Source organism: Dama dama, chromosome 29 (genome assembly GCF_033118175.1).
Source record: "Dama dama isolate Ldn47 chromosome 29, ASM3311817v1, whole genome shotgun sequence".
NCBI lineage: Eukaryota > Metazoa > Chordata > Mammalia > Artiodactyla > Cervidae > Dama > Dama dama.
The window spans coordinates 46,873,496-46,891,694 of NC_083709.1; the positions used below are offsets into that span (position 1 = coordinate 46,873,496).

At 36.4% G+C, this 18,199-nt stretch overlaps 1 protein-coding gene across 3 annotated transcripts in view; it reads right to left on the reverse strand.

Moving 5' to 3' along the window:
* RIC1 (RIC1 homolog, RAB6A GEF complex partner 1) overlaps positions 1–18,199 on the reverse strand; it is a 144,260-nt gene that overhangs the window by 45,947 nt on the left and 80,114 nt on the right. For 2 of the 3 annotated variants that reach the window (XM_061132711.1, XM_061132713.1), the window contains 4 exons: positions 13,652–13,794; positions 13,245–13,381; positions 7,182–7,273; positions 1,846–1,934 (listed from right to left, as the gene is read on the reverse strand). In XM_061132711.1, coding sequence (XP_060988694.1) covers positions 1,846–1,934; positions 7,182–7,273; positions 13,245–13,381; positions 13,652–13,794 — 461 coding nt within the window. The remainder of the gene's footprint in view (positions 1–1,845; positions 1,935–7,181; positions 7,274–13,244; positions 13,382–13,651; positions 13,795–18,199) is intronic. The other variant, XM_061132712.1, reaches the window with a different exon arrangement.

Below are 18,199 nucleotides of genomic sequence, written 5' to 3' on the forward strand. Positions count from 1 at the left end.
GGAGAAGACTCTTGAGAGCCCCTTGGACTGCAAGGAGGCCAAACCAGTCAATCCTAAAGGAAATCAGTCCGGAATATTCATTGGAAGGACTGATGCTGAAGCTGAAGCTCCAATATTTGGGTCACCTGATGCGAAGAAATGATTCATTGGAAAAGACTCTGATGCTGGGAAAGATTGAAGGCAGGAGGAGAAGGGGAAGATGGAAGATGAGATGGCTGGATGGCACTGCCGACTCGATGGATATGAGCTTGAGCAATCTCTGGGAGTTGGTGATGGACTGGGAAGCCTGGTGTGCTGCAGTCCATGGGGTTGCAAAGAGTCAGACACGACTGAGAGACTAAACTAACTGAGGCAACTGAGAAACATTTTGATTTTCTTTTGGTTTCATTTAAATGACAACATGTGGCTGGTAGCTATTGTACTGGACATCATATCAACAGTATGGATAAAAAAGAAACAGATAAAAGGGCTAGAAAATACAATCAAAGTACACAGCACCCTGTTCTTGCCAGCTGCAGCAAAAACTCTTTAGGAAATAAGGAAAAAAAAATGCAATCTTTAAAAGCTATGCAATAAGAGTGATAAAAATTTAAGGAACTAATTTCTATTTCTGGCAATATAGCAAATTTGATAGCTGGAATGACTCTCCACACTGCAATAAGTAAAATGTTAAACAGAATACTTAAATATTTCAAAATATTAAAAAAACACTGGGAGGTAAGTGAGTGTACAAACTGCTGTTGCTCTGCATTTTTCTGCCAAAACCTAGAGACCTGACTTTCATCTATGACGACTCTCAGCATATGAGGAACAGAAGATAAAACTCAGAGCTTGGCCAAGACGGGGAATAGAAGATACCCATGTAATCCTGAGAATACAATTCCATGTTCAAGGGAGAGTGAGAAATAAACTCTACCACATAGAAGGTGAAAAAAATAGCAAGGAGCACTTTCCTGTTTTTGCCCATGGTATTGAATGGAAAATAAAGAAGCTCCTGTGAGAATCTGCAACCACAAGCCAGTCCTCAGGCTCATCTATCATCTGTGTAACTTGCAGGATTAAAAAAAGAAAAAAATCTCAAACAGAGAATATAATGCAAAGGCTTCCAGACTAATGTAGTTTTCCCAGGTGACTGGAAGAAACAGATATCCTGTCTGCAAGAACTCATTTCAATCTAGTTTCTGCTTTCCTGATCAGAAAACATATACGCTTTCTTTCCTCCTTTCTTCTTGACTCAAGAAGTGACGCTTGGGCCTTAGGTTAACCTGTGACCATGGAAGAAAAGGCCAAATGGATGCCAACAGCAGCCTGCCTTTGGATTTCTTGCCATTATAGAGGATAAATGTTTAAGGGATAGTAAGTTGGGTTTTCTGTTAGTTTCAGTCAAAAACATTTCCAATAATAACAGATTTTACACTTATTCCAGTGGACAGAATTCACTTAAGAGTCACAAAGGGAGTGCCAAGAGAGAGTTTCTGTTTTGTTCACTACTGTGTACCAGCATTTAGAATAATGTCTGGCCTACAGTATGTACTCAATAATTGTTGAATGACTAAATGGAAATGAAGGCATAAAACAACAGAGGCAATGAAATTAGGAAAGCGTCTAAAGCAAAGCCCAGACAAGTAACATAGGGGCTACAACTAAAGTGAGGATAAAGAAAACTAAATGGAAGAGATTAAAAGAGGTCTCCCAGGAGCCTCTAGTAGAAATCCTTGAGTCAGAGAGAATTGTTGCTACATGTTTTAATAATACTTGGCCTTTGGCATTCATCATCTAATTCAAATCAAAACTCAATACACATATTGTCTGTAATTAAGAAGGGGGGGGGAGAAGAGGACTCACCGGGATACTGTTTTGCTGTTAACTCTAGTTTATGAGACAGCTGCATGGCTCCAGTGGTGTTATCTATTGTATAAACCTGTACAGAACCACTGTGAAAACCAAAAAGACTTTCAGTGTAAAAAGACAAATACAAATATAAAAAACATGACTATGGAAATATGTTCTACTGATAGGAGTGTAAACTAGAACACAACCATTTTGTAAATAATTTACAGTCATCTCATAACCTGAAACAAATTCATACTCTATAGTCTAGTGATTTCACCTATAGATATACCCCAGAAATATCCTTGTCTTTGCGACACACAAAATGTTCATTATAAGACTCTAAGTGCAAAGAAATGCCAACAATCCACATGTCCAGCAATGAGAAAGGGAAGAGAAATTGTGGTATATTCACATAATAGTATACCATACAGTACTGAAAATGAATTTTTGTCCTATACCTTAAAATGGACAGTATGTCTCTCTACCCACCCATCTATCTATGTATCTATATAAATAGTATAATTTCATTTCTATACCGTGAAAAACATCCAAAACATAGTAGTGAAATACATTTGTGGTAAAAATACAACAAAGAGCTAGTGCACACAAGTTCCAGGTTAGTAACTGCCCTGGTAGAAAAAGAGGAATATGAAAGAAGAGGAGGAAGCAGGGGCTTCATCAGTTTAATACTGGTAATATGCTATTTTTCATTTTATATTATTTTTTGTATGTATACATTATATATACTCTTATATCTATGGTATGAGTTATGATTCTGTTAAAAAAATTTTTTTACAAGGGTTACACTTACAAAGGGCCAGAAACCAAAACAGAGTTTGTATATTACTCTAAGCTACATTTCAAAATTGAACTATAATAATCATAAAAAACACCGTTTCTGCTTACATGGCTATTCTCAGATCAAAATTTAACATCAATGTTGTTTTTAAAATGATTTCAATCCAAGGTTGCTTCTGCACACACTAGGATGACACCAAGCATATGAGAATGTTCTGACCGTAATGTGTACTCCTTCAAGGTAGGAGAAGTCAGATGGTCTCCTCACAGCATCTCTGATCGGTTTCCAGCCAGGCCTAACTCTTCACAGGGATCAGAATGGGACTAAATAAAACTTGCAATAACAGGCCGCTTAAAGCTATCACACAGCTCCCTGATGCTCTGTTTTTAAATTCCTTTTTTTTCTGTTTCATTTTGTATCATTTCTCTTGCTATGTTCTTCAAGTATATTAATCTTTTCTTCTGTAATATTTGATTTGGGTCTTTTATCTTCCATATTTCAATTTAATACTCAAAAGAAACCCTTTATAGCTTTTTGGAGTTCTCTCTTTATGCCACTCTCTCCTTTCTGGTGTCTGGTCTGTGATCCCCTGCTGCTTTGGTCTCCCAGATTTTCATTTGCACACACTCAGTCCAGGGAATCTGCCAGGCCCTGTCTCCCCATCCATGTGATGGAAACTCTCTCAAAGAAATTAAAACTGGGCCAGTTGAAGAGTTTTTTGTTTTGTTTTTTTTTAATTTAGATTCTCATCTCTCAGGGATCACTGTCCTTTGTTGCCTGATGTCCTATGTCTTGAATTCGAAATATCTGTTTCATCTTTTTGTCCATTTTCTTGACTATTTCAGGTGGGAGAGAAAATCTGATCTGTTATTCCAACCTGTCAGAAGACAAATGCCTGGAACATATATCTATCCAGACCACCTGCCCAATTAGATACCTTGCGGAGAAACAGTACTAAATGGCTAGCAGGTACTGTTTTTGCTTTGCATCTAAAATTGTCAAGTGCTAACTCTGGGTTGCTGAGCTCTAACAAGTCAGTGAGGAATCCAGATATCTCTAATATAAGAAATAGATGTTATGTCAATAGTTACAAAAGACTGACAATTTAAGTATTTATAGTGCCTATATTCTTTTCTTTCCATTTCTCATAAGCCCATCATTAAAGTATTTTTTTAATTAAAAAACTACTTACTAATCTCAAAGCAAAAAAACTTTTATAATAAAGATACATACAGCTATTATTACTATAAGTAATCAAATTTAGCTCATCAATATTGAGACAGCTTGATGTTATTGCTTCATGCCGCCGTAGGAAGTACAAAACATCACCTACGACAAAAATGTTTAACTAGAATCTAATCAAACCTTAAATACAAGGGTAAGAATAAGGTTTTAAACTGGTATCCTAAAAGAAAGGTGACTTTCTAGAGAACTCTAAGGACACCAGCTACAGATTAATTGTTCAAGGTAATTCATCCTGGTAAGTGCTGAGAGATCAAGGCTAGAAGCCACTAGTCTGATATGTCACGTAGCTATAATCACAAGACTTTCATCCCAACCCACGATCATGCCGTAAAAAGGGCTGATTTTGACCCAACTCATGAAAACTGACAGGACTAAAAGGCTGAAGGCCAAGATTCCATTTTCTTCCTGGAAGAAGGGTTGAAAGCCTGGATTCCAATCTGGCCTTGCTAGATCCCTGGGTGCTAGCCCTGAATGTAGATGATGGAGAAGTACACACCCACCACTGCTACTGTCTGTGAGCTTCCTACTCATTTGACTGTAATGGCTCAGTAAGAACCACCTTCAAGGTTCAAACAGGTGTTACAGAAAGTAATTAAATGCCATTATGAGAAAACATAACAAGACACTTTAGAATGTAGGATATTCGTAAACAATTGACCTAGACGCTTAAAAAAAAAGTGAATGTCATAAAAACAACAAAGTTATTACAGGTTGGTACAAAAGTAACTGAGGTTTTGCACTGCTGAACTTTGCTGTTTGATACTGGAATATATTCTTAAATAAATGTGGTTATGTTATACATCATTTTAATGGGCATTTCTCGCTTTATGTTTTTTTTGCTAATGACTTATTACTTGCCGTTTATATTTATTTTAGACTAGGGAAATGATGTTAGACAAAAAACAAATTCGAGGGATTTTCTTATTTAAGTTCAAAATGGGTCATAAAGCAGCAGGGATAACTAGTAACATCAACAACACATTTGGCCCAGAAACTGCTAATGAACATACAGAGCAGTGGTGGTTCAATTAGTGTTGCAAACAAGATGACAGCCCTGAACAGGAGAAGTGCAGTGGCCAGCAGTCAGAATTTGACAACAACCAACTGAGAGGATCATCGAAGTTGATCCTCCTATAACTAGAAGTTGCTGAAGAACTCAACATCGACTGTTTTCGGCATTTGAAGCAAACTGGAAAGATGAAAAAGCTCAAGTGAGTGCCTCATAAGTGAAGTGAGTGAAGTCGCTCAGTCGTGTCCGACTCTTTGCGACCCCGTGGACTATAGTCCATCAGGCTCCTCCATCCATGGGATTCTCCAGGCAAGAATACTGGAGTGGGTTGCCAGCTGACCACAAATCAAAAAGTCACTGTTCTGAAGTGTCATCTTCTCTTATTCTATGCAACAATGACCTATTTCTAGATCATATTGTGACATGTGACAAAAAGTGGATTTTACACAACAACTGGTGATGACCAGCTCAGTGGTTGAACTGAGAAGCTCCAAAGCACTTCCCAAAGCCAAGCTTGCACCAAAAAAATTGTAATGGTCACTGTTTGGTGATCTGATCCACTACAGCTTTCCAAATCCCAGCAAAACCATTACATCTGAGAAGTATGCAGAGCAAATCAATGAGATGCACTGAAAACTGCAATGCCTGCTGCCAGCACTGGTCAATAGGATGTGCCCAATTCTTCCACATGTCACACAATCAATGCTTCAAAAGATGAATGAATTGGGCTACTAAGTTTTGCCTCATCCATTCATCTGACCTCTCCACAATCGACTACTACTTCTTCAAGCAGCTCAACTTTTTGCAGGGAAAATGTTTCCACAACCAGCAGGACACAGAAAATGCTTTCCAAGTGTTTGTCAAATTCTGAAGCACAGATTTTTACACCACGAAATAAACTTATTTCTCAGTGGCAAAAATGTGTTGGTTCTAATGGTTCCCATTTTGATTAATACAGATGTGTGTGAGCCTAGTTATAATGATTTAAAATTCATCATCCGAAACTGCAATTACTTTTGTATTAATCTAAGAATTTTTATAGGCAAAAGGTAACTAAAGAGAAATGATAACCAAATATAATTCATGAATTTTGAATGATTCTGACTAAAGAAAAAGAGATATTAAGGAAATTTGGTGGTAATTAGGTTAGTTTGAATATGAATGAGTTTTAGATCTTATTGAGGATTTATCATTAATTTACCCATGCATCTGATTAAAGACTGTGTGTCTAGGTAAGAGAAAATGAGTTAGGAAGGGACTGGGAGTCATGATTAGGAAGTAGGAGTGATAAAATTTATATTGGCTAGCAATGTTCTATTTCTTGACCAAGTTGTGAAAAGATGGATGCTTGTATTATAATTATTTGTAAAACTGTGACTATCTTGATTACACACTTTCCCATTTTTTATTTTACAATATGAAAATTACAAAGGGTATTATAACTTCTATTAATAAATTTGACAGTGTATATAAAAGAAACCAATTCCTAGAAAAATATAACTTGCCAAAATGACCAAGGAAGAGATAGAAAAATCTGAATCTTCTATAAGGCTATTTTAAAAATGAATTGGTATTCAATTTTACTTTGAAAATCTGCATTATTTGAATCAAGGCAAGAAAATGATTTTACAAATGAGCTTTAAATTTGAGTGTTAACTAACTAATTCAAAGGCAAGTCAACACTGATGTCTTAAAGAGAAAGGATTTAGGGGCTTCCCTGGTGGCTCAGAGGTAAAGAATCCACCTGCAGGAGACACAGGTTTGATCTCTGGTCCGCGAGGCTTCCACATGCTGCAGAGCAACTAAGCCCATGTGCCATAACTCTAGAGATCAGGAGCCAAGGCCATGCGCCACAGCTATTGAAACTTGTGCCCCATAGAGCCTGTGCTCCACACAAGAGAAGCCATCTGCAGTGAGAAGTCCAGTGGCCCCCACTCACCACAACTAGGGAAAATCCTGCACAGCAACTGAAGACCCAGCACAGCCGAAGATAAATAAATCCTCCTCCTGATGTTATTTAAGACAATAAAGAACCTAAATCTTAACTGATTTAACCTTAACTTGTGACTCAATTTCCTACCACTGAAAAAAGCTCACAAATTAAAACACCCAATCTCCAAAATCTGCCCTTTGTATTTGTTTGCTTCAATTAAAATACTTTTATGTTTTATATTAAGGTTGATTCACAAATTATGAAAGGCACAACAAAGTTCCTAAGTGTGTTAATAAGAACATTTTATGTTTTTTAAAAAAATTACTTTTGGCAGTAAGTCTTAAAATACAGGCAATAATTACCTCGCACAACCAAATGCCATCAGTCGATACTTGTTATTTACTGCTACACAAGTTCCATCAACAACATCTTGTGGCCAAACTCCATGAAGCTGCTAAAATTGAGAAAAATAGTTAAGATTTAAAATGTGTTCTCCAAATATACTTCAATTAACATAATTCCCCTTCAGTAAACATAATGTCATAAGGTTTCATATGGTTCTTTATATGGTTTCATCTGGATAGGAAAACATCCCATCAGGACTACCATCTGGATTTTTCCCCTTAAAATCTCAATTTCATTAACTGGTTTAATAAGTATTTCCAGATGAGCTCAGTCCAGTGCTAATTCATTTATAAAACACTAAAAGATGGATATCTGATCTCTAAATTCAAATTAATTGAAGACAATTTTCCTATTAAAAAGTAAACCTCTTGATGGTAGAAACTGCATCTAACTTGCTCACTATTATTCTTCTTCCCACTTAGCACATAGTGTTTAACGTTCCCAATCAATGGGAATTAGTCAATTTTATTTGGTCTACCTTGTCTCTTGAGAAACCTGTATGCGGGTCAGGAAGTAACAGTTAGAACCCTGTACGGAATAACTGAATGGTTCAGGATAGAGAAAGGGGTACGACAAGGCTGTTTATTGCCACCCTGTTTGTTTAACTCATACACAGAGCACAGCATGCGAAATGCCAGGCTGGATGAATTACAAGCTGGAATCAAGATTGTCGGAAGAAATATCAACAATCTCAGATGCGGATGACACCACTCTAATGGCAGAAAGCAAAGAGAAACTAAACAGCGTCTTGATGAAGGTGAAGGAGTAGAGTGAAAAAGCCAGCTTAAAACTCAATATTAAAAAAAACTAAGATCATGGCATCCAGTCCCATCACTTCATGGCAAATAGAAGGGGAAAAGGTGGAAGCAGTCGCAGATTTCCTCTTCTTGGGCTCTAAAAATCACTGCAGATGGTGATTGCAGCTATGAAATTAGAAGATGATTGCTCCTTGGTAGGAAAGCCATGACAAACCTAGTCAATATGTTAAAAAGCAAAGACATCACTATGCCAACAAAGGTCCCTATAGTTAAGGCTATGGTCTTTCCAGTAGTCATGTACCAATGTGAGAGCTGGACAATAAAGAAGGCAGAGTGCTGAAGAACTGATGCTTTGAATTGTGGTGCTGGAGAAGACTCTTAAGAGTCCCTTGGAAAGCAAGGAGATCAAACCAGTCAATCTTAAAGGAAATCAACCCTGAATACTCTTTGGAAGGACTGGTGCTGAAACTGAAACTCCAAAACTATGGCTACTTGATGCAAACAGCTGGCTCAATGGAAAAGACCCCGATGCTGGCAAAGACTGACAGCAGAAGGAGAAAAGGGTGACAGAGGATGAGATGGTTGGGTGGCATCACTGATTCAATGGACATGATCTTGGGCAAACTCAAGGAGATAGTGAGGGACAAGGAAGCCTGGTGTGCTGCAATCCATAGGGTCTTGAAGAGTCGGACATGACCTGGGGGCTGAACAACAATGACATTCTTTAGAAGTGACTAATGATTTGTCAATTGCTTACTATTCTCTATTATTCCTTTGCTTTATAGTATAATGGTTAACAGCATGGTATATGGCATCCTAACATCACATCTCAGATCTACCACTCACTTGTAAAAATGACTTTGTGACATTTTCAAGCTTCAGTTTTCTTTTCTGTAAACTACCTCTTAAGAGTGTTTTGAAGATTAAATGGGAGTAGATATATTCAGTACATATAACCCACTTAATATAATGCCAGGAATTCAACAAGTTAAATAAGCTTCAATGACTGAATGATATTATTATTAAGCTTTATATGCTACTTAATTTTGAATACAGACACAGAGTAGATTCAACTCTATTGTCTGTTTTTATTTGTCAAATCAAGGGCATCTTAGATCATATATTCTAAGGTAAAGGTCACCATGACTGCTAGTTTAGTAAGCACAAAAATTAGCACACTACAATACAGCATTTTATTTTTGGATTATCACAACAGTAAACATTAGATGATCCGATATAATTAAGCTGTTCAAAATATAATACTATAGATTTTTTTAAATTCCTAAATAAACTATATAATCTACTATCTAAATATGAAATGTGTGCTTCTTTGTAGGAGTTTTATTTATTTTACTTTAATAATAAAACTATTATTACTTCAGATAATGGAAAATGGCAAAAGATAGCAATGAGCATTATTTCTTTGGACTACTGTCTACACTGGAATTCATTCATTCATCCCTACCGTAAAAGTCTTCCAGGCACCCACTATTCACCAGATGCTGCTCTAGATACTGAGGATACTGCAGATATTCAAACATACCAAAATCCTCAGCTGTATCCCTGCCTTACATTTGTTAAGAGACTGACAAGTTTAAAAAAATTGTACAGTATTACACAGAAAGATGGTAAATGCTACCAAAAAAATAAGGCAATTATGGAGAAGAGAGTGTATGGGGGAAGGATGTAAAATTAAACTATTTTCCCTATGATGAAGGTGCCTCATGAGGAAAGTACTGAAAGAGATGGAGCAAGAGAAAGGCCCTGTCATAGCAGCATTTTCGGCATGTTCAAAGATAAAAGAAACTTGTGTGGCTGGAGTAGAGTGGAATAAGGGAAGAAGTAGTAAAGGAGGTAACGGATGAAATAGCAGGCCAGATTTATAGGGCTTTGAAAGCCACCATGAGATCTTTGACTTTTTCTCCATTTCATATATGGGGAGTCATTTGGAGAGTCTTTAATTTTTTTAACCCTTTCTATTATGAATTATGATACATTGAAGAAAAATACCAAAACCAAAAATGTACATCATCATAATATCACAAAGGAAACACTTGTGAAATTACCACTCAGCTAGGAATTACCAGTACCAAAAATCTCCCAAGAGTGTCACTCCTGATCAATATACCCTCACCCCAACCACAAAAGTAACCAATATCCAGACTTACACGGTAATCACTTTCTTCTTTTCCTTTAAACTATTAACACTTAAATATGCACTGATACAAACTCTAATTCAGAGCTGCCTAGGTTTTAAGATTTCCTTCTGTTTTATGTAAAATAGAATCACAGCACATACTTTTTTGTGTCTAGCTGTTTCCACTGAATATTTCTGTGAGATTCATCCATGTTGTTGCATACAGCCTTGTTTGCTCATTGCTCATTTTAGCTCACTGGGCCTCTGGCCTCCCCTAGCCTCTTAATTCCTTACTGTTTTGTTAGCTCTCCAAAGCCTCTAAGCACATTAAAAAAATTATTTTTTCTCCAGCTTTTCTAGTTGTCCTCAGCAGGTTTTGTCCTAAAAATCTAGTCCTACTAAAGGGTTCTGAGCAGACGAGTGGCATAGTCTGACACATTTCAATAGAAGTGTCTACTGTATTTTTACAGTGTATACTGTGCATACTATAAGTTATAAATAGTATATATATATATATATATATATATATATATGATGTATATATAAATGTGTATACTGCTTAGTGGCTGTACAAATTTACAGCTGTGCAAATTTGTACAGCCACTATAGAATGCCAAACAGGAGTTTTTATAAGGCAATTAAATAATGTCTAATATAAATACACCATTAGAGTATTTCCCAATTACCAGTAATACATATGTAATGTTTTCATGTAACTTATATTTTCTACTTATAACTTTCTTAATAATGTCCATCTACTTTTCATTATTTAAATCCTTAAATTACTAGAAAATTTTCTTTAACCAAATACTAACAAAAGCTTATATTCAGAAATGACTCAATCACTTTCCAGCTCTAACATGTTTATTTTCAGTAAATAAATTTAAATCCCAAACATATGTCAACAAAATGAAAAGGTAGTCTACTGAATGGGAGAAAATATTTGCAGATCACGTATGTGACAAAAGGTTATATTCAAAATATATGAAGAACTCATGTATTTAATAGCAAAAAATTTGATTAAAAAAATGGGCAGATGATCTGAACAGACATTTCTCTAAAGAACAAATAGGGATGCCCAAAAAGTACCTGAAAAGATGCTCAATACCACTAATATCAGAGAAACGCACATCCAAACCACAATGAGATGTTATCTCACACCTGTCAGAACGACTATTATCAAAAAGACAAGAAATAATTAAGTGTTGTGACAAGGGGAGAAAAAGGAACCCTTGTGCATTCATGATGGTGATGTAAATTTGTACAGCCACTATAGAAGAGTTTCCTCAGAAAAAGTAAAAACAAAACTACTATATAATCCATATATATGTGGGTATTTATCAAGAAAAGAAAACACTAACTTGAAAAGATATCTATACCTCCATGTTCTATGCAGCATTGTTTATAAAAGCCAAAATATGGAAACACTTAAGTGCTCACTGATGAATGGATAGAGAAAATTTGGTATATGTACATACAAGCACACAAAATGGAATACAGTTGACTCAAACAACATGAGGGTTAGGGGTACCTACAGTAGAAAATACACACACAACTTTACAGCTGGCCCTCCATATCCATGGGTCTGCATCTGTGGACTCAATCAATTGCAGATTATACAGTACTACAGTGTGTATTTATTGAAAAAAATCCAGATGTCAGTGGACCTGTGCAGTTCAAATCTATGTTGTTAAAGGGTCAATTGTATTTAGCCATAAGGAAGAATGAAATCTTGCCTTTTGCAACAATATGGATGGACCTTGAGAGCATCATGCTGAATGAAATAAATTAGACAGAGAAAGCTGATACCATATAGAAAAATATGCCCTTAAAAACTTAATATTCTTTCCAGTTAGAGAGAGTAGGCTGAACATGAATATTTAGTTTCTCTGACTCTTAAAACTCCAAATGTGTAAGTTGGCAAGGCCAGAATGGGAGAGGAGGCAGTATCAGAAAATTTACTAAGCTGGGAAGCAAGTGGATGAGTAGAGTCCTTAACTAGCAGTAAGGAACACTTTGAAAAACAGTCAAATTTGCATTACAGGTTACACAAAAGGCTTGGGTAGTAAAATGTCTCAAAAGCTGAACTAAAAGCAGCAGGACTGGTTCAGAGACTATTTATTCAGTAGCTGGGTCTCCCTAGGCTACCTCCCACTCTAAGCCGCTAAGGAATATTCTGCCACCACTCCAAGAGAAAACTGCAATTTTTCTTTAGACAAAAACAAGACAAAAATCTCAGTGGTCTCTAAACAACACTGAAAATAGGGATACGTGGGAGTTTACTTCCTGAATTTGGAATCTCTAGTCTAACTCTTTCATAACTCAAAATCCCAAAATACTGGGCCGGCCAAGTACATAGTCTTTGGAGAAGACTGGATACAGCGTGGGGAGGAAAAAAATAACCCAGTTAGCTCACCTTATGAAAAGCACAGTCAACCAAACCCACCAAACCCCACACAGCTTTCAGTGAATCTAAATTTTTATTCTGGGTCTCTGTCACAACCAAATTCATACATTAACTAATCAAATATTTACCATTAGTTCTGAAAGGATCTAAGAGTAAAGGAATATAGGGAATCCATAGGATGATGATGATGGATAGCTCCAACATGCAGCTGTGTTAAAGGTATGCATAGCAAGCAATCCATCCAGAAGGATCCAAGAGAAATTTCTTCAAGACGATGAAACAGATACTAATATAATAAAAATCACATTACCTATATTGGGAAGATGGGAAGAACTTATAGATGTTGTGGGACCAGGGAGGAGGGAAGTAAATGGTCATTTTCCACAACAGCAAGTCAATAAACACAGCCTAAAAACTAAAAATTACAGGAAATACTCAGAGTAGTGGAGATAAACAGCAAAAAAATCAATAAAAGAGTAAAAAGTAGTTGCCTCTGAGAATGAACACTGGGCATGAAAAGAGGAAAGGAACGATCATTTTTCATTAACATGTCAAAAGACTTCTTTGTCTGTTTAAACTAGTTGTATGTATGGCTTTGATAAAAAAAAATTAACAACCACTCCTAAAATCTTAAATAAGGAAAACTGGAGGGGGATTTAATGAAGATTAAAATTAATAAATGCAAAATTGAAAAACAAACACTGAAAGTAAGTCCTACCTCTGCAGTAAATCTACTTGACACTGGTGTAATAAATCCAACTTTACCATCATTAAACACAACAGCAAATCCATCAAGTGTGGCACAGTATTCCATGTCTCTAATGTGCACATCTGCAAAACCCAGGAATGAACCTGCTGATGAAAAAATAAGTATTTGAAATATGAATATAAATATAGTAAATTAATTGTTACACTTTTGCTTACAAACCATGTAAGAACAGTTAAAAGGTCAAAATTTAAAGAACTAACAACACTAAACAGTTAAACTACTCCTTCCTACACACACACACTCACTCAACTCACAATTCCAAAGTAGAAAAATCAATGTTCATCCATAGAAAATATCTAACTAGATTACATAAAATATTAAACACTGGTTCTATCTCATGTAAAAAGTATTACTACCTCTAGATGACTGCAGGTCTACTGAAAAGGGTACTGTACAAAGATTAATAGCTTTCCTCCCATTTGTCATTCCTTCCCAGTGAATAAGATGAAGAAGTCCATCAGAAGTAGCAACCAGGAGATCTTCCAGCACAGACTGCAAACTGTAGGGAAGCAATAAGCAATTTATCAGTTATCTTTTAAGAAAAGCATACTGGGAAAGCAATGAATATAACTGCTCTGGAGAATATTCAAGCAAAGATCATGAAACCACTTTTAAAACTGCCATTTATCAACAATTTCACTATACAGGAGTTTATCTATGTATAATTCAATCTAGATCAGAAATTCTGGGGGAGAAAAAAGACCATAGCTGCTGTTATTACAAACCTGATAGATTGAGTTTAAAAACTAGACACACTGAAATGACAGATTAGAAGATGGAAGGATAAGTGAAGCTGACAAGAAAAGAAAGAGGCAGAGAAACCATGAAAATGAACTAATGACAGAATGACAGCAGGGAGCATAGTGGAACCCATGCTCTACCCCTGTCCAAGAGAACTTTCATCAGTGATGGAGATATTCTGTTATCTGTACTACTGAACACAGTAGCCATTAGTCATGTGTGGTGACCGCACATTTGAAATACTGAACGAGTGTAACAAAAACACTAAATTTTAAATTTTATTTAACCTAAAATTAACATTTAAGTCACTTCACTTGACTAGTGGCTACTGTTGTGGAAAACACAGTTCCAGACCATAGTATTTGTAAGGTATCACAGAATCCCATGTTGTACATTCATTCAACAAATATTTATTGTTTGGGCTCTGTGACAGGCGCTATGCTTGTCGAAGATTCAAAGGTGAAGAAAATATAGTTTCTCCCTCCAGAGGACCTCTCAGTTAACTAAGTACTGGAAATAAATTATGTAGTATGATCTCAGCATTTATTGATACTTGCAAAGAGCTTTAACAATTATGGTTTCCACGGCAATAAATGCCTAATTTGCTTACTCCTATAATGCCAAGCCTGGAAGGCAGTGTTATTTACATCTGGTACCAAATATTTATGGGAGGAAGGTCAAGAGGGAGGAGTAATCCAAAAGTGAAGCTACAAAGATACTGGCAGAAAGAAAGAAAGAAAACCAATGGAAACTGGCATTAAGAAAGCCAAGGGAATAGTCAAAGTGTCAGTCGCTCAATCATGTTTGACTCTTTGCGACCCCATGGACTATAGCCCGCCAGGCTCCTCTGTCCATAGGATTTCCGAGGCAAGAATATTGGAGTGGGTTGCCATTTCCTTCTCCAGGGAATCTTCCTGACCCAGGGATCAAACACAGGTTTCCTGTATTGCAAGCAGACTCTTTACCGTCTGAACTACCAAGGAAGCTCTCCAGAGTATCAAATGCTATAAAAAAAAATTGAGCATAAGAAAAAATGAAAAATATATGTCTAATATACACTCTATTATATACTATTAAATTAGCTTTCATACTTAAGAGGTTAAAAATTTCAGAAATATTTTAATTCATAATGGTGAAAACAATGTTTTTCAATGTTTTCTTTAACCTTCAATTCTTTGGAGGCCAATGACTTATTCCACTATATAGTTCAGATAATTAACAATTTACTGTAATTTCTTCCCAACTATAAAAATATTTCAAAAGATCAGAATAACATGTCCCCTTCCTGAGCTCCATCTCTTGAACTTCAGAGCATTTGTAATCAATTACAATTTCCACTTTAAAGAAAGTTCATCTTTTAAAATATTATATATTCTTTCATTTCAAATTTATATTTTAATGGTAAAATTTATGTGTAGCATGTGGTGGCTAGAACATAAAAACTTTATGTTTTAGACCTGCTACTGCAAGGAGATCAAACCAGTCAATCCTAAAGGAAATGAACCCTAAATAGTCATTGGAAAGGCTGATGCTGAAGCTCCAATACTTCAAGCACCTGAAGCAAAGGGCCGACTCACTGGAAAAGACCCTGATGCTGGGAAAGACTAAAGGCAAAAGGAGAAGGAGGTGGCAGAGAATGAGATGGTTAGACAGCGTCACTGACTTTATGGACATGAATTGGAGTAAACTTTGGGAAATAGTGATGAACAAGGAAGCCTGGTGGGCTGCAGCTCACAGGGTCACAAAGAATCAGAGATGACTTAGCGACTGAACAACGACAACTGCATGTCAAAAGAAGTAATTTAGTGGAGTAGTCACTGGGCTTCCCTGGTAGCTCAGTGGTAAAGAATCTGCCTGCAATGCAGGTCGGGAAGATACGCTGGAGACAGGATAGGTTACCCACTCCAGTATTCTCGGGCTTCCCTGGTGGCTCAGCTGGTAAAAAATATGCCTGCAGTGTGAGAGACCTGGGTTCGACCCCTGGGTTGGGAAGATCCCCTGGAGAAGGCTACCCACTTCAGTATTCTGGCCTGGAGAATTCCATGGACTGTATAGTCCATGGGGTTGCGAAGAGTCAGATACAAGTGAGCAACTTTCGCTTTCAGTCACTGGTTTACCAGTGATCTTCATTCAGTAGGAGTCAGCCTAGGTTTATTTCAAATTGCATTCTTTCTCTTCCTTTCTCATATCTCCCTAGAAAAATCACTGCATATGATGGTTAGGAACAAGATCAAGGTTAACCTCCAGTAAGTTAACTGCTTGTCAGACAAAACTCAACACTCCTTTGACAAAGTTAACAGAATTCAGAATCTCTACCATCACTCACCATGCTGTGACAAAAATGATCAGGCATCTGAATAAATAGGAAAACATGATCCAGAGTTAAGAGAAAAATCCATCAATGTAAACTGACTCATAAAAAAATTCTGATGTTGGAATTAACAATGACTTCAAAATAACTGAGACAAACATGATAAACAATCTATACAAAAAGATAGACCCTTCTTGTTTAATTGAAAGTAAACAAACTTTCAATTAAAAGCTGATGTCAGATGTTAAAGTACTGAATATTTCCATAGTTTAGTAAACAGGTCTGGTTCCGAGTCACCCAAGTGTTTTCCCCCACCACTGATTCCTGTTCTCACAAAGATTTAAGAACTAAAGGACTGATTCTGGGCATCTGGGGGATGTCAAGATCCTGTACAAATAATCAATATCCCTGGGAAGATCCCCTGGAGAAGGGAATGGCTACCCACTCCAGTATTTGGCCCTGGAGAATTCCAAACACGACTGACTTTTACTTTCACTTTTTTTTTTTTTTACTTATGTCTTTGTATGTCGCACTGATTTTTATTGAAAATCACCCTGGGTGTAAGTAAACACAGAATACATATAAACATATTTTAAGTTATGCCTTTAGAGAGAGGCTCTCCAATCACTAACTTCTATGGGCTTTACTAACAGCTGTGTGATATCACAGGGGTGTCTGTTATTGCTGTTGTTATTTAATTAAGGATCTTAGAAGCAGAATAACAGGATTTTGGAAGGAGAATAATAGGATTTTGGGATCTTATTAGTCAAATATTCTTAATAGGAAATATATAATTCATAATTACCAATTCTCAAATATGTAAATGTGTTTGTTACCTAATTAATATTAAACATTATATATACTACATGGGGCTTTCTATGTGCCTGGGAAGAAGGAAGATAGAGAATAAAGTGTAAAATTTACTAGCATTTATTATTAGTTAGAAATTCAGTAAGAGCTTTAATTATAAATTATACTAGTACTTTTTTCTTTTTTTTAATTAAAAAGAAAAATTTATACTGGGATATAGCCAGTTAACAATGTTGTGACAGCTTCAGATGAACAGAGAAGAGTCTCAGCCATACATACACTGTACCCATTCTCCTGCCAGCCCCTCTCCCATCCAGGCTGCTGCAAAACACTGAGCAGAGTTCCACGTGCTATACAGTAGGTCCTTGCTGGTTATCCATTTTAAGTATAGCAATGTAGTACTTTTTACTTCCTAAACATACTCTACCCTTAATTAATAACAAGAAAAAGATGTTTAACATTTAACCCTATTACTTCTTCAATCAAAAATTAAAGACGGCACTACTCTTGCCATCTTACGCCTATAAGCAGCAGTCTGTCCCTACCTTTATTTGACTTATTTTCAGCAGTTTTCAGTGAGAAAACAGAAGGCTAAAGCCCAATTTTCATACCTCCTCACTCAATTCAAAATTATACAGGAATTCTCCAATTAAATTTCCAGGAGGTACATGTTACAGGTGCTAATAACACTGTTCTGAAATGCAATCATTTCACTGAAGTTTTGAGAGAAACCTTAGAGATTTCCAATCACCTAAATAAGTAGGTTAAAAACTAGCACAAGTTACACTTGTACAAGATAGCAGGAATTCTTTTTTTTAAAGGCTTTTTTCTATCCTATCTCCATGAACTGTATATGTTCCCCCCACCAGGTGGAGGCAGAAAGCCATGCTTGCACAGTTCGGTTCCTAGACATTCAAAATTCCTCACACAAGTTACATTCTTAAACAGAATCTCTATGCTGAAATAAAATCCGAGATGAAGAGTTAACCTGAACTTTTGTAGCCCTCATCACATTTGAAAGTGGATAAAAACACCAAAAAGG